This window comes from Cnephaeus nilssonii (assembly GCF_951640355.1).
Source record: "Cnephaeus nilssonii genome assembly, chromosome: 2".
Lineage (NCBI taxonomy): Eukaryota > Metazoa > Chordata > Mammalia > Chiroptera > Vespertilionidae > Cnephaeus > Cnephaeus nilssonii.
In genome coordinates, this window is record NC_137073.1 from 35,821,291 (window position 1) to 35,847,928 (window position 26,638).

Consider the following 26,638-nt stretch of genomic DNA (forward strand, 5'->3'; position numbering starts at 1 on the left):
GTAGTAGATGCTCCATACATTTCATTTTATTCATTTTTTTATTGGTATATACTAGGTACTAAGAACTGGATTACATGCTGGGGGTTGGGAGCTGAGGACCCAATGATATGGGATCTACTGGGTATTTTCTTACTTTAGAGGCTCTCTTCTCTCTAGCTGAGGGGGGAGGGGTTTGGTACTCAAGGGTCAGAAATACAGGGTTCAAGTCTACAGTGAGGGTGAGCTATTACACGATTTCATCCCTCTGTCTTATCAGCTCTTCACTCCACCCTGCCTCATTTCTCTGTGCATCTTGGTCTCTACGATTTAAGCCATGCACACCTCCACCCCATCATGATGAATCGGATTCATCCATAATGGTGCACCACCCCACCTCCACCACCAAATGAGAAAAATCAAGCAGAGCCCAGGAGGAGACATAACTTTTAGAGGAGAGAATCTGAGTGCAGAGAAAAAGCAGGGAAAGGTGAGGGAAGGGGCGAGCGTAACCTGGAGGAGAAGCCGACTTAGATCAGGGAGGGAGGAGGGTGGTATTCCCAGTCCCGGCCTGGTCTGCCTGACTCCAGCCAAGCCGGCTGTTTCCTGCCCTTTGTGACCCCCCCACCCCGGAGCAGGACCCAGGCTGGGCAATGAGGAAGGGCAAGGGTGTGGGGAGCACCACTTGTGGCAGGAAGATAAGTGAGCTGGGACAAGAGGTCACTAGAGGCCTGGCTGTCCTCTCTGGGGTGTTAGAGGCACTTGGCAGCCCCCCAGGCATCAGTGGCTCCTCCTTCCCTCTCTCTTGGCTCCTCAGCTCCTCCAGACCCTGTCCCCCTTAAATATTTTCTGAGTTTAAGCCCTTTCCTTCTAGTTCTTCCACTGGAAGACTCCTGCAGCACCCTCCATCCACCCCTGGACTCACACTAGGTGCCCTGATGTAGAAGGGGGCTGGTGGGAAGTTCACTGCTTTCCTAGACCCTCCCCTCTAACTGATGATATGGGGGGAGGGTGGTGGCAATGAGAGGAAGAGCCCTCCCAGCCATCCCGAGGGCCCCCAGGAGCCAGACAGGAAACAGCTTCAGGAAAGACAGCCACAGCCGCGGCCCCAGCCCCAAGGGTCAGGGCTGCGGGTGGCGCGGAGCCCTCCCAAACTCGACAGTGAGAATGAGGACGGTGAGTTGGGAATCCATCAGGACCCCTCACTCGCTCAGACCCACCTACCTTTTATCTACCCTTGCTTCCTCGACTTTTCTATGTTCCTCCCCATCTCAACCCAGTTGCCTCACGTCCTCCCCGCACTTGTCAGTGCTAGGTTGAGGGCATAGTTAAGTCCCCAAATACTGTACTTAGTTTGTTGAATGATTGTGTGAACGTTCACTCCAGGGTTATCTAAGCTGAGATCGCTGTCTCCAGACCCCCAGGGCCACCCTCCATCCTCCAAAGCTTCCCCCGAACACGGTCCCCTGCGCCAACTAGGGGGTAGTGGGCTAATCCAGAAGAATCCGAAGTCCGCAAGAAAATCATGCGCACCTCTGGGGGGCTCTCCGCGCTGCTGGGTGTGCTTCTCCGCTCCCGGGTCGGCCGGGTTTGGGCCTGCCCCCGGGGTCCCTGGGCCCCGATCCGGACGCGCGAGATCAGGGTTGGCGCACCCAGCCCAGTGCACTTCTGGGCGGTCCCGGGCTCCGCGCCCTCCGCCCCTCCCCCTTCTCCCAACTTTCTCCCAACTTTCCGAACTGCTACGCTCGGCGCCCCGCTCCGCTTCCCTCATGAATTATTCAGCAGCGCGCGATCCAATCAGCGCGCCCCGGCCCCCCAGGCCGAGCCCGGGCTGGGGGCGGCTCCCCCAGCTCCCGCGCGCCCCTCCCTCCTCCGCCAGGCGCCGCCTGGCCCAGTCCCGGCCCCGGCCAGCCCAACCCGGCGGTCCTGCCCCGTTCCGCAGTCTCCCTCCCGCTCCGGCTTCCACCCTCCCCGCCGGCGCGGAGCGCAGTCGGCCCCGCAGCGCGAGCAGCGCCACTCCAGGGAGGGGGCTAGAAAGCGCGAGACGGGCCCACCCCCAGCCAGCTGGGGCGGAACCCCGAGGCCCCGGAGGGACCCCGACTCCAGCCACGTCTCTCTCTGCTCCCGCCCGGCGCGTCCCCTGCGAGGACGCCCCCCGCCAGCCCGTGCGGTGGGGACGCGGGGCCACACCTGGGCGCCGCCGCCCGGTGCCCGGCGCGCCCGCATGGGCCTGCGCTGAGGCTCCGACCGAGAGTCCCGCGCGGGGAGTCGGCGTCTACCCGCCCAGGGGGGGTTCAGAACTGGGGGGGCTAGCGCCCCCCAAACTCAGATCGGATCCGACCGGAGTGAGGCGGCGCCATGGAGCTCCGGGCTTTGCTCTGCTGGGCTTCACTCGCAGCCGCTTTAGAAGGTGAGTTTCCTTAGCGGCATCCCGCCACTCCGGGGGCCCCCAAAGTTGGGCCTCAGGAGTGGAGGGGCCGACCTCTCCCTACCCTTCCCAGCACCTCAACCCCGAACCCTTCGGACCAATAGTACTAGACCGGGCGGGGGGCGGGGAAGAGGCGGCCCAGCGGGGAGTGGAGTTTTCTTTTGTTTGGAAAAGAGATGGAGTCGGGCTCCGTCCTGGGACGTCCCCCAGCCCAGGCTCCCCAAACTCTCACTCCTGACTTCAGACGCTTTTGGTGGCCTTTCCTTTTCTCCCTACCCCAATCTTCAAAACTCTCTTCAAAGTTTCTGACCCTCTTCTCTCCTCGGCAAAAAAGAAGGAAAGGTTTCCGGAGAAACAACTGCAGACAAGGCAGAATTTTGTGCTAGGCCATAAACTGCCCCCACCCCTCATTCCTTGGCATTTACACCTCGATCCTGCAATCTCACACGCCTCTGTCGGGATGGCCCCCTTCTGCACTCACACTCTAAACAAATCTCCCAAAGCCACTACCCCTGCCACAGAGAGGCCCCCTTCCTGGTCTCCCAGGCTTGCACCCCAGTCCTTTAAATGCTCTCTAGACCCCAGCCCTGCCCAAGTCCTAGACAAGCTGGCTTTCCTCCAACGCTGCCGGCCAGCAGAAACTGACCTGTGCAGCCCCTCTAGTCCTGACTCAGCCTAATGACCACCTACCTCCTCATCTCTCTGAATTTCTCATTTTTCTATATTCTCCCCAAACTTTCCTCATCCATGGGCCTCTCCCCTTACTTCACCTCCTAGAGGGGAACCAAGAGCCCTATAAACCCTCCTAATCTCCTTTCAATGAGCTGCACCTCCCCCCCCCTCTTTTTCACTGGAATCAAAGGGGTCTTTGGGGAGGGGGTTTTAGGGAGGCTGCTGAGGAGGAGGAATCAAAGGCAGCTGGAAACCCCTCTCCCTCAGGCTGGGCAGTGCTGCTCTGAGCTGGGGATCAAAGGCTGGGGAATGGGGAGAGGGAAGACTGGCCCCGGGCTCAGAGAAAGAAGGGGCCAGACTGGGAGAGACAGGAAAGCAGAGTGGAGAGGAAGCCCACCCGGGTGAAGTGGAGTGAGAGGAAAAGAAGAATGCCAAGAGGAAAAGGGAGTCACTTCTGATTGCGGTGATGAAGTGCTTTCTAAGCCCCAGGCCCATGCTGGGGGCTTTATATTTCCATGGTCCCCACAGCCTTGGGGGTGGGAGGGATTGTTCTCCCATTTTACAGATGAAGAGCCTGAGGCTTAGAGGAGTTAAGTAATTTATCCTAGGCTGGGTGAAAAGTGGGAGACGGAAAGGAGGAGAGAGCTGGCTAGAGAAATGGAGGTGGACAGAGGGGTGAGAGGCAAAAGAACTACCAGATCAAAGGGAGGTCCGGGAGGAGGCAAGACCAGAGAAAGTGAGCCACTCCGGGCCCAGGGACAGCCCTGAAACAGACAGTGTGCAAATCGGAGACAGGAAAACACTATCCAGGCTGGAACAATGGAGGGTGGGGACGGCAGCCTCTATCCACCCCTTTCCCAGAACCCTGGCATCCTGTCCCCAGCATGCTGGACTGTCTCCCGCCACTCATGGGGGCCTGGGCCTTACCTGGGGCTGGCCAGTCCCACCTAATCCCTTGCCTAGGTGGCTATCACTTGGTCCCTGGGAAGAGGTTGCCTCACCCACTTGCCCTCCCTTCTCTCCAGCAGCCCCCATGTTGGGAAGTGGGGACCTGGTCCCAGGTGTGCTGCTGGCTGCCCTAGGGGCCGGCGGTCCACCTTGCCTTGGCCTCCAAGGGGATTCCCCTACCTTCCCTCCACCCTCAGCTGCCGGGGCCTGTGCAGTTTCCCCTAATCCACCGCTTCCGCCAGAGGCCCACCCCTCTCTGGTGTCCCTCCCCCAGGCTGAGCTGAGCCAGGTGTGTTCACCACCCCGCAGACACACACCCCTGAAGTCTCCTCCCCTTTTCCTCCCCATAACCAAATCCAGATGTGAGGCCTCTGCAGGCTGGGGCCAGGGCGGGAACCCAAGCATCCCAGCCTCCAGCACTTCCTCCTCTGACACCAGTGAGCTGAAGGGAGGGGAGGGAGTCGGGGTTCTGGCTGGGCCTCAGGAGCTGAGCCCCACCTTCCTGGATCTGAAGGACTGGAGTGTTGGGTCTCAAAAGGGGTGGGGACAGGGAAGAGGAATAGAGTTGGGGGCAGGGAGGCAGCAACTTGGGGACTGGGGAATTGACCCTGGAGGCCCCGGCCCTGGAAGGGTGTCCCCATGCCAGCAGCCCTTTGCTCACCACAAGGTCAAGGCCAGGTCGGGGCTCTAGTTTAATCCTTTTTGAGCTGTTTGCCCTTCTCCCTCTTCCAGTGTTTGCACCTTCCCCTATCTTCCAGGGTACTCCCATTCAGGGAGGCCTAGATCTGGAAGTCCTAAGAGGGCAGCCAACCTACCAGCTGTTAGGGATGGGGTAAACATTCAGAAAAAGAGGCAAGAAATGGGAGGGCAAGGCTCACTCCCCTCCTCATCTCTTGTCTCAGCCTGAATGACTCCTCCAGCTTGGAGCTAGGAGGAACCCCACTATCTCCGTTCCCAGGCATCTGGTCTTCCCGGTGTCTCCCCTAAGCCCTGACTGGCTCTGTCTGTCTGTCTTAGAGACTCTACTGAACACAAAATTGGAAACTGCCGATCTGAAGTGGGTGACGTTTCCTCAGGTGGACGGGCAGGTAAGAGCGGGGCCCAGGAGCTGGGGTTCAGAAGGGGAACGGAAGGACGAGTAGCACCAGTGCTGGCCTGCTTCCCATGCCACTGCCCCCCAGGTCACAGCAGCAGGAACTGGTGTCCTCTGAGCTCTTGCTCTCAGAGGTCCCCTTCCCTGGCCGTTCCTGCTTGATGACGAACACCCTCCCACTGACCTTTAAGCCATCCAGCAGCCCCTGTGCTGACCCCTTCTGCCCGCAGTGGGAGGAGGTGAGCGGCCTGGATGAGGAGCAACACAGCGTTAGGACCTACGAGGTGTGTGATGTGCAGCGAGCCCCAGGCCTGGCCTACTGGCTGCGCACAGGTTGGGTCCCCCGGCGAGGTGCTGTCCACGTGTACGCCACACTGCGCTTCACCATGCTCGAGTGCCTGTCCCTGCCCCGAGCTGGGCGCTCCTGCAAGGAGACCTTTACAGTCTTCTACTTCGAGAGTGATGCCAACACGGCCACAGCCCTCACACCAGCCTGGATGGAGAACCCTTACATCAAGGTACTCACTCAGGGCACTGCCACGGGCCAGGGTGGGGCAGGCCTGTGGTCTAGGGGCGGTGGCGGTGAACTTCCAAGGCCCTTGGTTGGGGCACTGGGAGCAGGAGCCTCAGGTCTGGAAGGGAAGAAGGTGGTCTGCTCGGTGGAGCAGCAGCATGCAGTTGGGCTGCCGGCCTGGCCGCCAGAGGAGGTTCTCTCAGTTACTCCACTGTACTTAGGCCATCCTGCACTCCCCCCTTTACTTTCCTACCCCTCCCCCTGGAATGGCTTCTCTCTGCCTCTTCTTCCCACCTATTATGTCTTCCGAGTTCCAGCTCCTTTGGGTACCTTTGCTGAGGTGCCCCGCTGTGGGGTCCCACCTGTCATAGCCCTCCTCATACTTGACAACATATCCATGTTTCCTTCATTTCTGTTTCCTCCACACTGAGTTCAGGACCGGGCATAGAGGAGATACATTTTGCGTGTTGACAAGTTTTTGTAGGATGAGTGAGTGAACAGAAAGGGGGAGTACAGGACAGCGTCTGGACACATCCTAGGGGCTCAGCAAGTATCTGCGAAAGGATAAGCTAGGAAGAAGACAGTCCTTGGGGGAGTGGAGGACAGCAGCAGTTGAGTCTCTTCTCCGACCCGGCAGGTAGACACAGTGGCTGCTGAGCATCTGACCCGGAAGCGTCCTGGGGCTGAGGCAACTGGGAAAGTGAACATCAAGACGCTGCGTCTGGGCCCGCTCACCAAAGCTGGCTTCTACCTGGCTTTCCAGGACCAGGGCGCCTGCATGGCCCTGCTGTCCCTGCACCTCTTCTACAAGAAGTGTGCCCAGCTGACTGTCAACCTCACCCGCTTCCCGGAGACAGTGCCTCCTGAGCTCGTGGTGCCAGTGGCAGGAAGCTGTGTGGCTGATGCTGTCCCTGCCTCTGGCCCCAGTCCCAGCCTCTACTGCCGGGAGGATGGCCAGTGGGCTGAGCAGCCGGTCACGGGCTGCAGCTGTGCTCCGGGGTTCGAGGCCGCCGAGGGGAATACCAGGTGCCGAGGTGAGGGCTGGCCTGTCCCCGAGAAGTTGTTGCCAATCCATGTGGGGAAAGTCCTGTACCCTGGTCTTGGACCCACTTTTTGAATTTTCACTCTGAACATTCTTTGCTCTCCTAAGGCACTCAGTTCCTGGAGGGCCTCGCTTCCACATTCTTCCTGTGTCCACTCTGTTCTGGACCTGGGAGGCTGTCCAGGGAGGCAGGACCTTATTGGGCTCAGAGGACAAAGGTGTCATGGTCTCTGCTCTTGTTCATTATGGTTCCTGGCTATTTTCACAAGCCATTTTGACAGATGGTGCAAGAATGTCAAATGCTGTGTGTGTTCCTCACCACTTCAGTATCACAGTGGCTGTTAGATCGGCTACTATATCCTGCTAAGAAAGAAGCATACACATTGCTGTGTCACAAACTTTTCTTCATATTATGATCATTGTATTTCAACTTGCTTGATTTACTTTATAATCCAGTGTGTTTTGCGGTGTGCATTTAAAATTGTTGTTCTGAGCCTTGGTCTCTGGGCTGTGGGTATTAGGGTTAATCCCTGGTCTGGAGGAGGTTTCCCTCTCTTAGATGTGAGATTTCTGAGCTCCTGCCCTGTTTCCCCCTTTGCACTTCATGCAAACTTAAAAGCAGCTGCGTGTTTTTTTGTTGTCACTAATCCTCACCTGAGGACATTTTCCCATTGGTTTTTTTTAGAGAGTGTGGAAGAGAGGGAGGCAGGAGGAGGGAGAGGAGAAACACATGGATGTGCGGGAGACACATCCACTGGTTGCCTCCCACATGTGCCCCTTCCAGGGCCAGGGAATGTATAGGTACGTGCTGCTCTTGATGGGGCATCGAACCCAAGACTCTTTGGTCCCTGGGCCGATGTTCTAAACGCTTAGCAACACTAGCCAGGGCCAACTGCATGTTCTTATGCACGTTTATTGAATGCTTGCTTTCTTTCAGCCTGTGCCCAGGGCACCTTCAAGCCTCTGTCTGGGGAGGGGTCCTGCCAGCCATGCCCAGCCAACAGCCATTCCAACACCATTGGCTCACCCATCTGCCAGTGCCGCGTAGGGTACTTACGGGCCCGCACAGACCCCCGGGGTGCACCTTGTACCAGTAAGTGACCAGTGACCCCTGGGGTGGACCCCCCATTCCAGCCTCCACCTTCCCAGGCCTTCCCCTTCTTGACCCTGGCTTGCTGGTGCCCAGCTAAATCAGTGTGGGATTTATCTGTCCCACTACCCGCCCCTTCCATTTGCTCAGCCTCTGTCTGATTTCCTGGTTTCCTGCAGCCCCTCCATCGGCTCCAAGAAGTGTGGTTTCCCGCTTAAATGGCTCCTCCCTGCGCCTGGAGTGGAGTGCCCCCCTCGAGTCAGGTGGCCGGGAGGACCTCACCTATGCACTCCGCTGCCGCGAGTGCCGGCCTGGGGGGTCCTGCACACCCTGTGGAGGAGACCTGACCTTCGACCCTGGCCCCCGGGATTTGGTGGAGCCCTGGGTCACCATTCGAGGGCTGCGTCCTGACTTCACCTATACCTTTGAGGTCACTGCCTTGAATGGGGTGTCTTCCTTAGCCACCGGGCCCGTCCCGTTTGAGGCTGTGAATGTCACCACTGACCGTGAGGGTGAGTCTGGGGCCTGGGGGCAGCCTGTGGTCAGATGGGAGCGATGTTGGTGGGTAGGAGAAGCCAGCGAGGTCTGAAGGGGGGAAAGGCAGAGGCTATGGAGTGGGATCCCCAGGAAGTATGGAGCGTCAGGGCTTTGGGCGCAAGAGGCAGAAAGAGAGTGAAAAAGATGCAAGGCGGGCTGGAGAGTTGAGGATGGAAGTCGGGAGGGATTCTTGGAACATCTGGAGGATCAAGGCAGGTGTAGCCAGCAGAAGCATTGGGAAAGGTAAGGGACCAACATGCTAAGAGGAAGAGCCCCAACATGTCTTGTCCCTCACAGTGCCACCCCCAGTATCCGACATCCGGGTGACTCGGTCCTCACCTAGCAGCTTGAGCCTGGCCTGGACTGTTCCCCGGGCTCCCAGTGGAGCAGTGCTGGACTATGAGGTCAAGTACCATGAGAAGGTGAGACCAGGCACCACCCCTGGGGTTGGGGGTGGGCAGTGCGACGTGCTCTCGGAGTGGAACGCTGAATTGCAGACACTTGAATTCCAGCTCTGTGAGAGCTCGGGCCAGCCCCGTGGCCTTTCTGAGCTCGGCATCCCCATCCGTCAAATAGTCGCCTCATCACGCAACTATTAAATGAGACAGTGAATGCAAACGCTCAGCACAGTGCGCATAAGTCAGCACAAAGGCCTCGCCTGCTACGTTACAAGACCAAGATGCTCATTATGGGGGTGCAGGGCAGGGGGAGGTCGGAAGAGCAGCGGGACCTGGGGGCCTCTACTTATGGCCAGCCCCTCCTCCTCCCGGACAGGGTGCAGAGGGCCCCAGCAGCATTCGGTTCCTGAAGACATCGGACAACAGGGCCGAGCTGCAGGGCCTGAAGCGGGGAGCCAGCTACCTGATCCAGGTGCGGGCACGCTCTGAGGCTGGCTATGGACCCTTCGGCCAGGAGCACCACAGCCAGACCCAGCTGGATGGTAAGCCTGCGACTAAGCATGGGAGGGGGTGCTGTTCCTGAAGGGCCCCCAAAGTCACACTCCCATGCTCCCCTTTCTCTCAGCTGAGAGGTATTTTGGCCTGGTGAAGAGAGCAGAGGGTGCAGAAACCCAAACCAACAACTGAGTGTGAAGAGCTGCTTAGCAACCTTCCCTCAACTGTGTGACCGTTAGCAAAAACTTGATCCCTGAGTTTCAGCTCTCTCATCCAAAAAAAATGGAAATATGAGGCCTCTCTCACAGGACTCCAGGGAATACATAAGATGACAGCTGTTAGTTATAATATGCTGGCCCCGTGTTTTAATTTTTTAAACAGTTTTATTGAGAGATGATTCATAAACCAGACACTTCACCCATTTAGTGTATAATTCGTTGACTTTTAGTATACCCACAGAGTTGTGCAACCATCACAATTTTAGAACATTTCAGCACCCCAAAAAAAGACCCTATACCCCTTTCATCACCGCCCAGCCTTGGCAAATACTAATCTACTTTCTGATTTGCCTGTTCTGGGCATTTCATACAAATGGAATCATACAGTATACTGTCTTTTGTGACTGGTTTCCTTCACTTATAATGTTTTCAAGATTCATCCATATTTTAGCAGGGATTCATTTCCTTTATGGCTGAAAAATATTTCACTGTGTGGCTGTGGCACATTTTATTCATTCATTCATCCATTGATGGACATTTGGGTTATTACCACTTTGGGGCTATAAACCCTTTCATTTTTATTTAGCCTTTGGAACCTTTCGTTCAAATGGGACTCTTTGTGGTCACCAGTATTTATAACAGAACAAGATCAAACCCACCCTGGCAGTAATAAGGCTGAAAACTCCCTCCTTTGCCCTGAGGGGCTCTATAGGGCCGGGCCCACAGCCCATGAGAAGCAGTTTGAAAATCCCACTATGCTTCCCCCACCCTGCCTCTCCTTCGTCCTCCCCCACCTGCCACACTGTTCTCAGGGGAGCCACAGCTCATTCAGTTGGTGTAGGTAGGGCCCTCAGTGGTCATCAGGTCTTCCTGATCATGTTTTTTTCTCCCCCAGAAAAGGAGAGCTGGCGGGAGCAGCTGGCCCTGATTGCAGGCACTGCGGTGGTGGGTGTGGTGCTGGTTCTGGTGGTTATTGTCATCGCAGTTCTTTGCCTCAGGTGAGAGCTCTGGGCACCTGGAGGCCCCTGTGAAACCTGCCCTCTTGCTCCAGGGCAAGCCTCCTCGGATGCCCTAAGAGCCCATTTCCACTTGGAATCTTTTTTGATCCCCACTCCTCTCTTCCCATCCTGTCCCTCTGGGAACATAGATATGTGACTCAGTTTACCTTTTCTTTCCCATTGGCTATAGGAAGCAGAGCAGTGGGAGAGAAGCTGAATACTCAGATAAACACGGACAGTATCTCATTGGCCACGGTAAGTAGGCCTATCCTGAAGAAAACAGGGCTGGGGCAAGGCTGTGAGCCAAGAATTAGGGCATCTGAGTGCAAGAAGTTACTTGGCTAATGGGCCCCACACGATTCCTCAGGTACTAAGGTCTACATTGATCCCTTCACTTATGAAGACCCTAATGAAGCTGTGAGGGAATTTGCAAAAGAGATCGACGTCTCCTATGTCAAGATTGAGGAGGTGATTGGTGCAGGTGAGAGGAAAGATGACTGGACGCCCAGGAGGGAAATGGGGTGGGGAGGGAAGGCAGGGCCAGACTAGGAGGAGAGCTGACTCTTGGCATCCTTCCTAAAGGTGAGTTTGGGGAGGTGTGCCGGGGGCGACTTAAGGCCCCGGGGAAGAAGGAGAGCTGCGTGGCCATCAAGACCCTGAAGGGTGGTTACACAGAGCGGCAGCGGCGTGAGTTCCTGAGCGAGGCCTCCATCATGGGCCAGTTCGAGCACCCCAACATCATCCGTCTGGAGGGCGTGGTTACCAACAGCATGCCAGTCATGATTCTTACTGAATTTATGGAGAACGGTGCCCTGGACTCCTTCCTGCGGGTGAGCCCCCTGCCTCCAGCCTCCCGAGTCCACCTATGCTCCCCCAAAGCAGCCAAGGAGCTCAGAACCCAGGGCAGCTGGTGGGTTCCACATCGCTCCCCCTTCACCCTTCACTCTCCCTTTAGGAAAGGTTGAGATCCTGGGACGGGCCCTTCCTTAGGCCTCGGGTGGAACTGGCCTCTCTGGGGCAGCTGGCCCTGGGCTATTAGGGGTCATCATTCATCCTTTGACAAGTATTTTCTGAGCACTTCCTTGTGCACCAGCTACTGTCCTAGGCCCTAGGAATAAAGCCATGAATATCTCTGCTCTTGGGGAAGTGTAATGGGAAAGACTGAAAATTAACAAGTGAACAAGCTTTTATAAAAAGTAATCAAGTCGTTTCAGATGTGAAAATAATTAAGAACATGGAAAAGTGGCTGGAGATGAGGGGGAAGAGTTATTTTTGTCACTTTAACAGATTTTACTGAATTTTATTATTTTGTTAATTTTACATTGCTTTAAAAAATAAATCAAAAACGGTTTCCTACATAGCAAAATAACATTACATCTAGCCCTGGCTGGTGTGGCTCAGTTGGTTGAAGAGTCATCCCGTACACAGAAAGGTGGCAGGTTCGATTCCTGGTCAGGGCACATGGGCAGATTGTGGGTTCAATCCCTGGTTGGGTCTCATAAGGGAGGCAACAGATTAATGTTTCTCACATCAATGCTTCTACCTCTCCCTCTCCCTCCCTCCCTCTCTAAAATCAATAAAACTATCCTCAGTGAGGATTTAGGAAAGTAATAACATTAACATTTAATCAAATTACAATTTCCTGGTATCTTCTAATACTCAGTCGATATCCACATTTCCCCAGTTGTTTCCAAAATGTCCCTTATTACTGGCTTATTCAAACCACCATGCAGTTCAGGAGCAGGCATTATACCTGATGGTTCTCATTTTCGAGCCTGACATGCTGAAGAACTGGGCTGCTTGTCCCCTGAATGTCTCACCTTGTGGATTTATCAGATTCTTCCCTGTGGGATCATTTAGCTTGTTTATCTATATTTCCTGTAAGAGAAGCTATGTCTAATTTTTTTTTTAAATATATTTTATTGATTTCTTACAGAGAGGAAGGGAGAGGGATAGAAAGCTAGAAACATTGATGAGAGAGAAACATCGACCAGCTGCCTCCTGCACACCCCCTACCGGGAATGTGCCTGCAACCAAGGTACATGCCCTTGACCGGAATCGAACCTGGGACCTTTCAGTCCGCAGGCCGACACTCTATCCACTGAGCCAAACCGGTTTTGGCTATGTCTAATATTTTGATACATTCAAAATTAAACATTGGTGGCCAGTGAGTTGGGGGTGCTGTGAGTTTCACATGACACCCCATCAGGAGACACGGGCCACCTGGCTCCCCATGAGTGATGATGAGGTTGACCTGGAGTAGTGTGATGATGACCTGACCCTCCCTTGTGGACACAGGAGTCTATTCCATTGGTACTCGACAGAGATCCTGTTGCAGGGAGGGGAAGAGGGTCTATTTTAGAAGAGATGACATTTGGGTCAATGGGAAAGAGCCAGCCTTGAGAAGATGGGGGAAGAATCGTGTTGGGGGCAGAGAGTAGAGACCAGAGTGGTCAACAAGAAGCAGAAAGGCCGGTGAGGCTGAACCTGGGGAGCAGAGGAACCTTGGTGGGTCTTAATGCAAGTGGTGGCCCTGCCACATGGACCTCTTGGCCTTGGTCAGGAATTTGGATTTGATTAGAAGTTCAAGGGCAAGTCTTTGGAGGAGTTTCAGTAGGAGATCCCGTTGGTGGGTGCTGGGGAGCAAGAGTGGAAGGAAGCCAAGAACCAGTGAGGAGGCTTGTAGTCATTCAGGCGTGAGGGTTGGCTCGGGGCGCAGAGAAGAGGTTGGATTTGGGGTATGTTTTGGAAGCAGGGCCAGCAGAACTTGCTGATGGATTATAAGTGTCGGGTGAGGGGAGAAAAAGGAAGAAATCATGGAGGCACCGAGGTCTATACTCTGAGCATCTGGCAAGTGGTATTTCCACGAACAGATCCGAGTCCGGGGGTGTGTTCAGGATTGGAGGATGGATTCAGAATTCTGTTTTGGACTCTTGTGTCCCTGGCCCTGCAGGGCTGCCGAGGGTCCCCTGCATGTTAGCTGAACCCAGAAGATGGGATTCGTTAACCATTTCTGATTGCTTGGTTTACCTGGTGAGAGCAAACTAAAGGTCAAGGACAGTGTTTAGACCTTGGTTTTGATGTTGTGGTTGCTGATGGAACCTCGATTCCTCACTGTTCTCTTGATACTAGACACAGTCCAAGAAGGCTGAGCTAGATTTTGGCTCACAAGAGTGTGTGGTAGCTCACAGCACACTTTTGTCAGAACTCTGTTGCTCTTAAATAAAAAGCATTTGTTGAGTATGTCCTGGGTATAAAGCACTGTACTAGATTAAAAGGAAGAAAAATTTTAAATCTCTCCTTACAGTCTAATTGAGAGTGAATGTATATATTTGAAACAGGAACAGTTATAAGCATTGTGTTATGACAGTGTAGTAAGAGCTCAGAGAGCCTGGGATAAGAGAAAGGAGGAGGGCTTACCTGGGAAGTCTGCAGGCCTGTTCTACAGGTGAACACGAGATGGATCTGAAGTGCCAGATATGGTTTAGAATGTGGAAGGAAGGGGGAATGGAGAGTGAGCTACCCTAATCATGCCCCTCTCCCTTTCTTGGTCTCCAGTTGAACGATGGACAATTCACTGTCATCCAACTGGTGGGCATGTTACGGGGCATTGCCTCAGGCATGCGGTATCTTGCTGAGATGAGCTACGTTCACCGTGACCTGGCTGCCCGAAACATCCTGGTCAACAGCAACCTTGTCTGCAAGGTTTCAGACTTTGGCCTTTCCCGATTCCTGGAGGAGAACTCTTCTGACCCCACCTACACGAGCTCTCTGGTGAGACTGAGGGACTGACCTAGGAATTAGGTTCTTAGGGCCAGGTGGGCAGGAAAAGGTGGGAGACTAGGGGGTTGACAGCTCTGATCTAGGGACAAGATGAAGGAGCAGACCACAGGAGTGGGGGGATCAGCTTAGGGAATCTGACTTCTGGTTGTGTAGGAAAAGAATTGCATTGGGAGCTGGGTCCCAGGAAGAAAGGAGATCTGGGCTAGGGGAAAAGCAAAGACAGATAAAGTGGTTGGGTCCCTCAGCTCATCTTTGCTTTCCTCATCTTTAGGGAGGAAAGATTCCCATCCGATGGACAGCCCCTGAGGCCATTGCCTTCCGGAAGTTCACATCTGCCAGTGATGCCTGGAGTTATGGGATTGTGATGTGGGAGGTCATGTCTTTTGGGGAGCGGCCATACTGGGATATGAGCAATCAGGATGTAAGTGTCCCAGGGTCCTACTATGTTTTCTTGAATGTTCTCACCAGGGATATGGGTGGGGGTGGGGTTCCCAGAGAGCTCATCACTGCTGGGTCCTTGAGATAATGAGAGTAGCACAAAGAAGAGTTGATCTTTGTGCCCAAGAGCCTGTTTGGTCACAGGACACAGGATGGAGGGCACAGTTGGGAAGTTACACATCTGAACCACAGCCCAAGAGTGGCTAGGGCTTTGAGTCAGAGCCAGCCTCAAAGGAGAACCCCTAGATTTTCCATTCTGGAGGGCTGTTGCACCCATCCAAGCATCTGCTAAGTCACCATTTCCTTAAGGTCCTTGGCATCCTCGTTCTCCCAGGACACCCTCACCCAGTTCTTCTGTCATTCTAGGTGATCAATGCCATTGAACAGGACTACCGGCTACCCCCTCCCCCCGACTGCCCCACCTCCCTGCACCAGCTCATGCTGGACTGTTGGCAGAAGGACCGGAATGCACGGCCCCGCTTCCCCCAGGTGGTCAGTGCCCTCGACAAGATGATTCGGAACCCTGCCAGCCTCAAAATCGTGGCCAGGGAGAATGGCGGGTGAGGACTCCTAAGAATGGGCCCTCCTTGCTGCACTCTGCCCCCCCCCCCCCCAAAACCTCCAAAAAAAAGTGTGTTCCTTTGTCGGTATGTGGGATTGTCCCTGTCGGCCTCTCCAAGGCTGGGCTCAGAGTTGTCGACATCCTGACACAGCCCTGGTCCTCAGCGCATCCTCCCCATCCTTGCCTTCCAGGGCCTCACACCCACTGCTGGATCAGCGGCAGCCTCACTACTCAGCTTTTGGCTCTGTGGGTGAGTGGCTTCGAGCCATCAAAATGGGAAGATACGAAGAAAGTTTTGCAGCTGCTGGGTTTGGCTCCTTCGAGCTGGTCAGCCAGATTTCCGCTGAGTAAGTCATGGCAGGAGCTGGAGGTGGGGGGTAGGGCCAAGCCCGAGGGGCACCTGGGGACCAGAATCCAGCCCACTGGTTCATCAGGGGCCTTTGGGGTCAACTCCTGGTGCCAGCTTTTCTAGAGCTGTCCAAAGCAGTAACAGCTGCTGGGGCTGAGAGCCCAGGGAATCTTCCCGGCCAGCTGTGCCCGCCTCACCCTCTCGCACCATTTCGGCCCTCGGTCATTTCGCTCCCTGCCCGGCAATCTGTCTCTATCTTTGTGCATCTATCTACATTCCAGACCCTGCTCTCACACTAACAACGTGTCAACTTTGGATGTTTTCCCACCCATAAAAGGAGAAGATTGGACTAGGTTTTGGAGAACCTTTCCAGCTTTAATGTTAAATAGTTTTATTTCAATGTTTCGCAAATACTTTTTTTCCTTAGTTGGCTCTCTCTGATACTTCTCCTTTCTGCCCTCCCATTTCTCTCCCAAGGACTCTTCTGGCCCCAAATTTGAATAACAGAAATAGAAGAAATAGAAATCTGGAACCAGAGGGTCCTGGAGGCCCTCTCCCTGGCGGGGCAGGTCACCGGCCGGTCTGCCCCACTGGGGCTGGGCACTCTCCTCACAAACTTGTTCCAACCTCTCCTTGACACAGGTTCTAGCTCTCCGTTTCCCGCCTCTTTTTTCCCTTATCTCAGTCTCCAGGCCTCAGGATGGAGTGGGGAGGCGGTTTGTTTTCCCCCTTCCCTCCCCTTCCTTTCCACCCAGCCCTTCCTCTCCGGCCTTTTCCTTCTGACGGCACCTTTCTCCTCTAAAGCAATCTGTGCATCCCCTTCCCCCGTTTTGTGGGCCTTTCTTTCCTTTTCTGATTCTCTGCCTTAATCCTTGCTGGAGCTTCCATCCAGGCAGACCCCGCCCCCACCCTCCCACCTTTAGACCACGCCCCCTCGGCCAGGGGCCTGCTGGATACTTAAGTCCTGTCCCCTACTGGGGCTGCGCTGGACTGCAGCCTAGCTCCTAAATCCTCCGACACACGTGTGACCCTTCCCCTCCCTCCCACCTCCACCTCTTCCCCCTCCCCCACCCCCACCCCAGTCTCCCGATGGCCTTCCTGATTGGCTGGCAATCCGGAGGCGGTGACCAGGTTTCTGGAGCTAAGCTAGGAGAGTGGTCCCAGCAGCCTTATGGCCTCACCTAACTCTCTTCTTCCTCAGGGACCTGCTCCGAATAGGAGTCACTCTGGCGGGACACCAGAAGAAAATCCTGGCCAGTGTCCAGCACATGAAGTCCCAGGCCAAACCTGGAGCCCCAGGGGGGTCGGGAGCACCAGCCCCCCAATACTGACCTGCACCTCTTCACCTGGCCCCACAGCTCTGGAGCAGCAGGAATTCCCATGCTGGGGACACCGCTCCCCTTCTTTTGGGGGCAGAGTCAGGTGGGGACCCAAGAGGCCCCCATCCCTGCACCCCATTGGATTGCACTTTGAACCTGTGGGGGTGGGGAGCTGGCAATTTGGAGAGACAGCATTTGGGGATTCTGCCATATGGGAGTGTAGAAATAACGTTCCCCGAGGGTGGGTGTGTCCCCAGGTGGGTGTGACCAGAGGGAAAGGAAGTACCCATAATCTGCCAACTCCCCGGGGTGGCTGTGTGCAATCCCTACAGCTTCCCTTTGATCCCCAGTTAGGGTCCCGGTGCCCCTCCTCACCTTGAAGGGCCGCGGACCCTGTAGACCAAAGAGAAGAGGGTGACAGCCTTTAAGCTCGGGAGTGGAGCACCATAGTGGGAAGCGGGAAGGGTGTCATGGCCCAGTGACAAAATCATTGGACTTGGATGTCCCAACCTTGCTGCTGTCTCCACCGAACTCAGTTTTCCCTTGTAAATGCCCCTCCCCCATCTGCTGCCTTCATATTGAAGGTTTTTGAGTTTTAATTTTTGTTTTTGGTCTTATTTTTTTCTTCGCTCTTTTTCTTTTTTTTTTTTTTTTACTGTCCTTGTCATAACTTTTTGTGTCGGAAGGGACCTGTTTCGTTACCACCTCCTTTGCCCACGTTGAAACAGGAACCCATTACTGTGTCTATTTTCAGAACAGTGCCTTGGTCATGCCACAGCCCCGAGACCCCTGCCCCGCCAAGTATCCCCAAATTGTGTCCATGAGGGGGTGTGGGGGGCAAGGTGGACGTAGAAACCAGAGACAGACACTGGTGCTTGGAGGGGTTCTTAAATTATATTTAAAACAGTTTTTTTTTGTATAAATAAAAGAAAATGGGAAGTTCCCAGCCCCAGGGTGTGTTTGAGGTGGTGGGGTGGGGGCAGTGGGAGATGAGTCATTGGCAGCTGCTTCTAACCGCTCTGGATGGCTCTGCCAAGAGCCTGGGGCACCTCCGGGGTGGGGCTGGCCCCCCTCCCTTGCCCTGGTTCCCTAGCCCTGGAAGGGTGCTTGTTTGAGGCAAAGAGGAGGCCTTGAGCTCATAGTTCTGCTCTATAGCCCCCTGAAGTGGGGGGAGAATCCACTGGGATGGGGGTCCAGTCAGATGGAGACAGATGTAGACCAGATGTTGACAACGGGTTGGTTTAAAGGCAGGGGGAAAGTGTCTGTACTGGCTGTGGGGGAGGTGCAGAGCTGGGGTGGAGGGTGCAGGCCCCCACGTGTGTACACATAACACAGATGCTGGGCTGGATCAGGAGGACAATTCCCCCTTTCAAGATGCTGCCCAGGCAGGTTCTCCCAGCCTCTTGGGAAGGGGAGGGGGAAAGCACTTGGGTGTCTTCCTCCACTTCTCCCTCCAAAACAGAAGGATGAAGATGGGGTCAATCCCCATTGCTTTTCTCTGCCATCTTCTGTTTCTTCCCGGTCTGCCCGCCCGCCCGCAGGGACACCTGCAGGGGCAGGCCTGGACTAGGGCAGCTTTGTTTAACTGGAGCAGCTGTTCTTTCTGCATCTCAGCTGCCCTCCCCCTGTTGTGGTGTTGGGGTCAGTGCAGGATCCTAAATCAGCTTCTGCCTCTCCCAGCCCAGGGAGCCTCAGGCAGTGATCCCATCTCAGTCATCTGGAATTCTCTGTCTCCTCATCTGATGAGATATTGCCCATATTATACCTCCAAGAGAGGGAGGGACTCAGTCCTGCCAAGGACAAGGGGTCTGGATCCAGGAGGAGGAGGTCTATCTGGAGAATGCTGGCTCAGGCCACTCGCTTCCCCTGACAGTCGGACACTTAGCTGAGAAGGTGACCTGAGCTGGCTAGGGGAGGAATAGAGCAGGGCACCGATGAAGAACAGAGGCAAAGGGTTAAAGACTGGTAGGGTCTGTGCAGGTACACAGCAGGAAGCCCCGGGCACCCAGATTAAAGCATGGCCAGCCCCGTTCCAGAATTCCTGAGCCTGCCTACCGCACCCTACCCTGTGAGCTGCTTCCTCCAGCAAAGGTTCAGGGTGGTCTGGCCATGGGCACTCCTTCCGCCCGGAGCCCTATCCCCAAGCACGTTAGGTCTTGCTTCCTAAAAGGAAGATGGCTGCAGGGTCGGTGATCTCAGAGGATAAGCACTGAGTAAGGATATCTTTCTAGAACCCAGTGTCCTGCCTGCTTTGGTACTCAAGCCACTGACCCTTGGGGTCCTACGTCCTGATCCCCCCACACCCCAGTTGGGAGCCTTCCTTTCCTTTGAGCCCAAGGAGACTGTCCCACCACCCTCTCCCAAACAAGGAACTGCCAGGGGCGACGACACAAGATGGGTGGGGTCAAAATGTTTTCCCTTTGACCTCAGGCTGAAGTGTGGGGGTGTTGTCTCTCCTACTAAGATGGAACTTAAGACTCCTCAGCAAGAGGCCCCAAGTCCCACTCTGTTGCCACGGTAACCCTTAGATCCTTTTGGGAAATGGGTGTGTGCATAAGGTGGGGGCCTCCTCAGAGGGTCATAGGCCTGTTCACCCTTTAAAAATAAAAGACACTCCCCATTCTTAGCCTCTGCCCACAAGTCCTCGCATCATTAGGAATGTCAAACTCCTCAGGACCACTTCACTACCCCTGGTGGGAAGCTCAAGGGTCAAGTCCTCTGAGAACGAGGATTCCTAGGGGAAAACATGACAAATGCAATCTTTTCTCCTGTATCCCAGAAGCCAGAGGGCTGACTGCCCATCCAGACCGTGGCTTTGCTTAAGGAACAGACCTCACCTCCTCAGACATCCCCTCTGGACATTTTGTGGGTCGCTGAGCCTGATGCCCTTACATACCTCTCCTTCCTATTTCTCCCCCCAAGGACCCATCTCACAGACCCACCCACCATGATTATATGGAAATCCACATCTCAAAACAAATAGTTTTATTTTATCTCTTCCTTTTTCAGGACAACTCAAACTAAGTGACTTTGAAGGCAGGTTCCGGAACAAAATCTGGGGGAAGGGAGGAAGCCTGTGTTAGAGGCTGCCTCCGCTCCCGGTTCTGGGCGGTGGGGTTGGTTCTCACCTGTGTCTGCCAGCCTGTCTCTGTTCCCGCTCTGCATTTTCTCCCTAGGGGATGGGGAACAGAGGGTCAGTGCCCACTCCCCATGTTCACTCACCCCCCAGCTGCCCCTCCCCATCCCCTCTCCCAGAACTCACCTCCTCCTCCTCTTGGAAACACATTCTCTGACCACCACCAGCACTATGACCACCACGGGCACCAGCATTCCCAACAGGGTGGCCACAAAGTTGGACACTTCTGGAATGGGATAGGAAGGGGTGGAGAAGGAGACACGTGCTTTTGGTGTTTGGTTGTCATCCTGAAGGTCCTGCATCCCCCTAAGTCCCTGGTTGTGACTGGTAACTCCTCCAGGGGGCTGTTGCCCCAGGGGCTCCAAGTCCTTAGTACCACCCCCTCTGCCAGGAACTCTTTCCGTTTCTGGGCACACAGCTCCCCTGTGCCTTTTAGGGGGGTGTTCATCCAGTTAGTCCCTGGAGTCCAGGGCAGCATCTCCACCAGCACTTCTCAAAGAAGAATCCTAGAATGACTTCCATCAGTCACCGGGGAGCTTGTTAAAATGCAGATTTCTGGACCCACTCCAGACCTACCAAATCCGAGTCTCTGGGGGTGAGTCTCGGAATTAATGTGTTAAACAAGCCAACCCTCCCAGCCCTGCCCCCTTCCCAATTTTAAGTAAGACCAAGTTGGAGAATCACTGGCCCAGAGGCTCAAGGGAATTGTGGTTTTGAAAGGGGAAAAACAACAAAAGGTCTTAGAGAGGCCTGGAGTGATACAAGAGGGGAAGTAACAGTGGGGGTGAGGCACATAGACCTCAGAAGAGAGCTAGGGATCAGAGAGGTTCCACAGTGACTCAGATTCTTTGAGAACCCTGTCTTGTTAATCTCTAGGGGTCATATTATAATATTATATATTATTTTTTTCTACACTATAGGTTATATTAATACTATATTACCTATCTGTTATATGTCTATAATATCTATCAATTAGATGTGACCATTATACACTGAGTGGCCAGATTATTTTGATCTCTGAACGCATAATAAATAATCTGGCTACTCAGTGTGTGTGTGTGTGTGTGTGTGTGTGTGTGTGTGTGTGTGTATTTTAGAGGCCCGGTGCATGAATTCGTGCATGGGTGGGGTCCGGCCAACCTGGCCAGGGAGAGGGGACATGGGCGGTTGGTCAGCCTGCCTACTGGTCGAACTCCTGGTTGAGGGGACAATTTGCATATTAGCCTTTTATTGTATAGAATATATACTGAGTGACCAGATTATTATGCATTCAGAGATCATAATAATCTGGCCACTCAGTGTATACATGGAATAGTGGCAGTTGCTGGTGGGGCAGGGACCGTGAGGATACAGGGCCAGAGATGAAATTCTTACCTGGCTTTTCTGGGAGTGGCACATCCCGAAGCTCCGTGCAGAGGTCTCCTCCATAACCAAGTCCACACTCACAGGTGAAGTGGGTGCCCTGCTCCCGACAGTGCCCGTCATTCTGACAGGGGTTCCGCAGACATGGGCTTTCTACAAGGATGAAAGGAGTTGCGGGGAGTGGTTCTGGGAGGACACCCGCAGTCCAGGAGAGGGAATAAAGCAGCAGCTTCCACTCCTGTCTCTGCACTCACTAGCCCTGGCTCTAGGGAAATTGTTCACCTCGGAAGTCCTTGTTTTTTTAACCTGCGAAACGGGAAGATTATGCTTGCTACCAAGTGCTGAGTAAGGACTAAAGGAGATCATGGAAAGCTGATGCTAAGTGCTTGGCAGATAGCAGATGCTCAGGACACATCAGGTCCTTAACCTTTGCCCCTCTTGACAAAGGAAGGGGGTGAGAAGAAGCGGAACTAAATGGCTCAAACTTCCTGGCATTGATGGGGAGGAGTCCCAGGCATAGGACTGGGAGAGACAGTCCTCAGTCCTGGGATGCCTGAGGTATGGAGGCAGCTGAAAGCCAAGGGGTGATCTAGGCTCACCTCGGAAGCAGCCACGAGTGAGGTTCCCCAGGGTGCAGATTTCCTCATCGCTGCAGCCGAGGGGCTCACACAGCAGGTGCTCTGAGCTGACACAGGTGCAGCGCTGAGAGCAATCCTCAGTCACAAAGCTGTCACCCCGCTGGGGAGGGAAGAAGGGCTGGGAGGAGAAGGTCCTAGTTTCCTGCCTCCACACCTCCACCCCCCCAGGGCCTCCCACACACCCCTGACCTGGTAGTAGATGCCATTGTTGGTGCAACCACAGAGGGCCAGGGGGAGGCTCTGGGCACCACTGTAGATGTAGCCTGGGAGGCTGGCACAGCCTTCCACACAGGGGCCCTCACAGTCCCTGGGAGCCGCCAGGTTGGCACAAGAGGCAGGGCAGCGTGTCATACAGCTCTGATAGATAGTATTGGCTGGGCACGCCAAAGCTGAAGGGACAGAGTCACAGTCAGAGAGTGGCCAGCTGGGGTCGGCCCAACAGGTGTGGGGAGCATGGGACTGGAGGGGAAACGAGGTCTCCAAAAACTGAGCATTGTTCCAACTCGGCCAAGAAGGTATAGGCAAGGAAGCCAGAGTGTGGGCTGGCTCGGAGTGTCTCTGTGACATTAAAGCACATGAAGGAAATGGAGGAGAAATGGGGGGCACTGGTGAGAAGGAGCAAGATCGGTGGCAGGGTGGGGTTGAAGCTTCCCTGGCAGAGGCAGAGAGGGCTTAGGTTGGGAGGACGCTGGCATGGTGAGCGTTGAGTGATGGGGCACCCAGAGGGGAAGCCCCAGGTAGGACCAATGTGGTGGCACAGAGCTGAGCTGAAGTAGAAATGGCTGAGGGGGTCAGGTCAGTGCCTCACCGCAGTGAGTGTGGTCCCGCCAGCTGGCCAGGGCGGTGCCTGCCTCCTGGCAGATGATGGCGTAGGCGCTGAGAATGTGGCAGCGCAGCTCCTCCTGCTCCTCAGGGTCCCGGGTGGCACACAGATCAAACACACAGTGCCTAGGGGAGCCGCGGGGACAGTTGAAGGCTGACAGAGACGGGGAGGAGGCAACGACACCCAGCCCTGCAGAATAAGCCTGGAAGCCCCAACAGAAAGACAGGCAGTGTGTGTGTGTGTGTGTGTGTGTGTGTATGTGTGCACGTGTGTGTGTGTGTGTGTGTGTGTGTGTGTGTGTGTGTGTGTGTGTATGTGTGTGGGGGGGTGGGGGTGGGGGTGGGGGCAGTCACAAGGTATGGAGACCACAGAGAAGTGAGCCAAACAGCGAAAGTCAGAGACAGGCAGCAGGACCCAGAGAAAGGCAATTCCCAGTGTCCTGGGCTCCTGACTCACTCCTGGAAGGGCTCCGGGGCCACAGTCTGGTGACAGGCGGCAAAGGGGCCCTGGGGGTCCACCAACACCCCGCAGGCCTGGGTGCTGTGGAGGAGCTGCAGCTGCTCTGGGCTGCATTCCGACTCATCGAAGCCTGCCTTCTCCTCTCCCTCCTCCTCCTCTTGGATGGACCTGGGGCAGAGACAGCCACGGGCCAGGGGAGGCTCACAGAAGCCCGTGAACTTAGGGAGGACTGAGGGGAGGGCGTGGGCACAGGTGCCCCTCCACCCCCCGGATTAGGAGAATCGGGCAAGTGCGTCCGGGCACGCGCCTCGGGTTTCCTCCGCTGCTGAGAATGTGGGGTGAGCGGGGCGCGGACAGATATTGGGCTGCTGCTCATGCCCCGGAGCCGGGCCTCCCTGCCCCGAGCCCCGACCCTCTCACCTTGAGAAGCGGGGAAGGCCTCCCTTGGTCTTCACCTCCCAGCTGTTGCCGAAATTGTTGAGGTTCTGAGTGAGGGCGCCACTGGGCAGCATAAATTCATTGTTCTGGTTCTTGTCAAAGTTCCCGCACAGGCCACACACAAGCCCCTGGTACGTGCTGGGCAGGGAGATCACTGCAGAAGGAAGGGGCATCCAGGACTCCCCACCTCTTTGCTTTCCCACCCTCCTGGGGCCTCCACTGGAGCTCGGGGCCCCACTCCCAGGCAGGGGTGCTCTCTCACCATGCTAGGTCTGTCTAAGATGCGGTCCTCCCCCCCCCCCCCCCCCCCCCGCCCTCCATCCCAGAAACATCCCGTCCCTAGCCTCAGGTACCTGCATTGTCCTTTCCATCAAAGCTGACAGTCAACTCAAAATCAGTGATCAGATGCAGCCGATGGCTCCGAATGGTAACCTGCAGTTGCTTGTTGGGGTTGTAGGGGGTGTCCATCTTCTGGTCGTTGACCTGGAGAGGGAAGACAGGAGCCGGGGGAGCCCTGCCTCAACCTGTCCCCCTGCAGCTATGGCCCTGCCTCTCTCGGCACAGCTCAGTGCCTCTCTGTGTCACTGCTCCATGGAAGGAGACACGCCAGTAGGCTTCGCTGTCTGTGTGGCAAAGGCCTCCCAGAGATCTGCTGCCTCTGCAGCCCCAGCCCCTTTCTTGCAAAAACATTAGCAGAGTGGATGGCCCTGGTAGTTCCTCAGGCGGCTCCACCTCCTCATTGCAGGCTTTCTCTTCTCTTTCTCTCTTATTCCCATTCCCGTCTCTCTCCAGCCTGTTGCTTAATCACATGCCCTCCACTGCCTCTCCCCACGACATGAGTATGACACCAACTCCGAGTTCTATAATCAGGCAGCCGCTGACAGAAACTTCCCAGGGAACGGAGTCCAGGCTTCACCGGCTCCAGGTGGCCTCCCCAGAACCTCCCGGCCTGGCCCGCCTCTTACCACAAGCTGCAGTTCAGCCTGGAGCTGGACTGTATAGCCGTAGACTATCACAACGACTTCCTGCAGGAAGATCTGGCTGAGGGGCATATGCATTTTGTTGCGTCCCTCCACAACCAGGGGCACCACACTCCTGGGGAGCGTGTCCACGGTCTTGACCAGAATGTAGGTCATGCGGCCCTGGAAGTGGTAGCTAACACCATCAAATGTGCGGTAATGGGGGTCTCCGAAAATCAAGCAACGTTCCAACTCTGCCAAGAAGGGCCAACACTGAGAAGGCATCCTGCCCAGATATAACGGCCCCCAGAATCCTGCCCCGGTCTTGTCGCCCCCCCCCCCCTTAGCCCTGAGCCCCCTTGATACCTAAGCTGAAACTTTCCCCTCTCTCAGTCCCATTAAAAACCCAGAGCATCTCCTCATCCGGTTCCCTCTTTTTGCCCTTAAAGGAGTGAATCCCACAGAAGGTCATGACTCGCAGGGAGCCACAGAGAACCCAGGCCCGCCCCATGCCTGAGCTTGGCTTTCTCTCTGCAGAGCTTTGCAGCCTCTATCCACCTCCCATTGCCTCCCTTACTGTGGAGGGTGCAGGTGCTGCTGCCGTTGGAGCTGGACTCGCAGTGAGAGCCAGAGGGACAGATGAAGGGCTGGCACTGGATGGTTCCTGCTCTGCAGGTACAGTTCTGGGTGCAGCCAGTGGAGAGCCAGGTTTTCCCTGTCTGTGGAAGCCATAGGAAGAGCAAGGGAATCAGTTCTCCTTCCTCTCGCCCCTTCAGCCCCAACCCACAGTCTAAATAGCTTAATTGGCGCAGGCTACAGGCAGTTATGGAGCCATCCACACACTTATGTCTCTGTACCACCCCCTAGAGGCATTGTGCTTGGTGTCTTACATGTGTTCTTCAGGAGTTAACTACTGGCCCCGTCTTACAGATAAGGAAACTGAGGTAACACAGTCCCCTGAGTGGTACCATTAGGATTCAAACCAAGGCCATGCTCCTCCAATAGACTGTGCTGTATCCCAAGTTTTGGATTCCTCAGATCCAAACCACACCCCCCCAGCCCCCCAGCCCAGGCGTGGCTGGAGACCATCCTGCCCTGTTGCCCCAGGTAGGGCCAGCCACACAGACAGGGCACCCCAGGCTGATAGAGGCTGAGGAAAGGAGAGAGTACCATCCTCAAGATGTGCTGGTCCCACCCCAACCTCCTTCCCCACTCACGGGGAGGGAGCGGCCCTGGGCATCCCTGCAGCCGCACTGAGATCTGGGCACACACTGCTGCTCACTGAGCACGTAGCCAGACTGACAAATGCAGCCCTCCTCACAGGTGGAGGGAACTTTGGTGTCATCACACTGGCCTTCCAGGTCCCAGCAGGAAAGTGAGCAGGAGGGAACGCAGGACGTGTAGGTGCTGTGGGTGGGGCATTCCAGAGCTGGGGGGAAACAAGGGGAAGGGGAAGGACTTAGTGATCGTGGGCGATGTGCCAGGGCCCCAGGGAAGGAAGGAAGAAGAATGGCTGTCCCAGTTCAGCACGGGAGACAAAAGATTGGAAACAACTGGAAAGTCCATTAATAGGAAACTAGTTAAATAAATGATGGTGAATGGGTTATGATAGAATAATGGAACAGTACTCAGCTGCAAAACCAAGTGGGACGTGGCTATCTGACACGGAAGAGAATATCTGATACAGTAGCATCGCCAAGTCAGATTGTCACGTGAAAAAAATAAAGTGCAAAATACTGGGTCTCAAAGGCTATTGGTGAGAAAATAAGGAAAGTAAATTTGTATGTTTGTATGTGCATAAAGACCTTTGGGAAAATACTGAGGCACTGATAAGAGCAAGCTAGGCACTCCACCCATGGGGTCAGGGTGGGAGGGAGACTTCACTAGGACTCTTAATACTTTTAAAGTTTTTGAACCATATGAATGCATCGCATACTAAAAACAATTCAATCACTGTTTTAAG

General features: G+C 55.0%; 2 protein-coding genes across 3 annotated transcripts in view; one reads left to right on the forward strand and one right to left on the reverse strand.

Moving 5' to 3' along the window:
* The first annotated feature begins 1,849 nt into the window (after positions 1-1,849).
* On the forward strand, positions 1,850-17,800 carry EPHB4 (EPH receptor B4). Of its 2 annotated transcripts, none has more exons than XM_079796784.1 (17): positions 1,850-2,386; positions 5,042-5,112; positions 5,309-5,635; positions 6,269-6,665; positions 7,611-7,766; positions 7,943-8,275; positions 8,598-8,722; positions 9,075-9,240; positions 10,307-10,409; positions 10,600-10,664; positions 10,777-10,890; positions 10,992-11,239; positions 13,968-14,183; positions 14,464-14,613; positions 14,997-15,190; positions 15,384-15,539; positions 16,743-17,800. In XM_079796784.1, exons 1-17 carry the CDS (start codon positions 2,335-2,337, stop codon positions 16,870-16,872), a joined length of 3,003 nt encoding a protein of 1,000 aa, XP_079652910.1. In that variant the 5' UTR covers positions 1,850-2,334; the 3' UTR covers positions 16,873-17,800. The 2 variants fall into 2 exon arrangements, with proteins under 2 accessions (XP_079652910.1, XP_079652911.1); XM_079796785.1 differs by having other exon boundaries at positions 1,852-2,386; positions 5,348-5,635.
* A 1,209-nt stretch (positions 17,801-19,009) lies between these two features.
* Positions 19,010-26,638, reverse strand: part of ZAN (zonadhesin) — a gene marked incomplete at both ends in the record, with an annotated part of 30,516 nt that continues 22,887 nt past the window's right edge. Inside the window, 13 exons of the mRNA XM_079789709.1 lie at positions 19,010-19,023; positions 19,989-20,032; positions 20,123-20,222; positions 21,371-21,511; positions 21,958-22,096; positions 22,186-22,385; positions 22,805-22,944; positions 23,276-23,446; positions 23,699-23,870; positions 24,070-24,199; positions 24,682-24,929; positions 25,253-25,394; positions 25,893-26,104. Coding sequence (XP_079645835.1) covers positions 19,010-19,023; positions 19,989-20,032; positions 20,123-20,222; positions 21,371-21,511; positions 21,958-22,096; positions 22,186-22,385; positions 22,805-22,944; positions 23,276-23,446; positions 23,699-23,870; positions 24,070-24,199; positions 24,682-24,929; positions 25,253-25,394; positions 25,893-26,104 — 1,853 coding nt within the window. The remainder of the gene's footprint in view (positions 19,024-19,988; positions 20,033-20,122; positions 20,223-21,370; positions 21,512-21,957; positions 22,097-22,185; positions 22,386-22,804; positions 22,945-23,275; positions 23,447-23,698; positions 23,871-24,069; positions 24,200-24,681; positions 24,930-25,252; positions 25,395-25,892; positions 26,105-26,638) is intronic.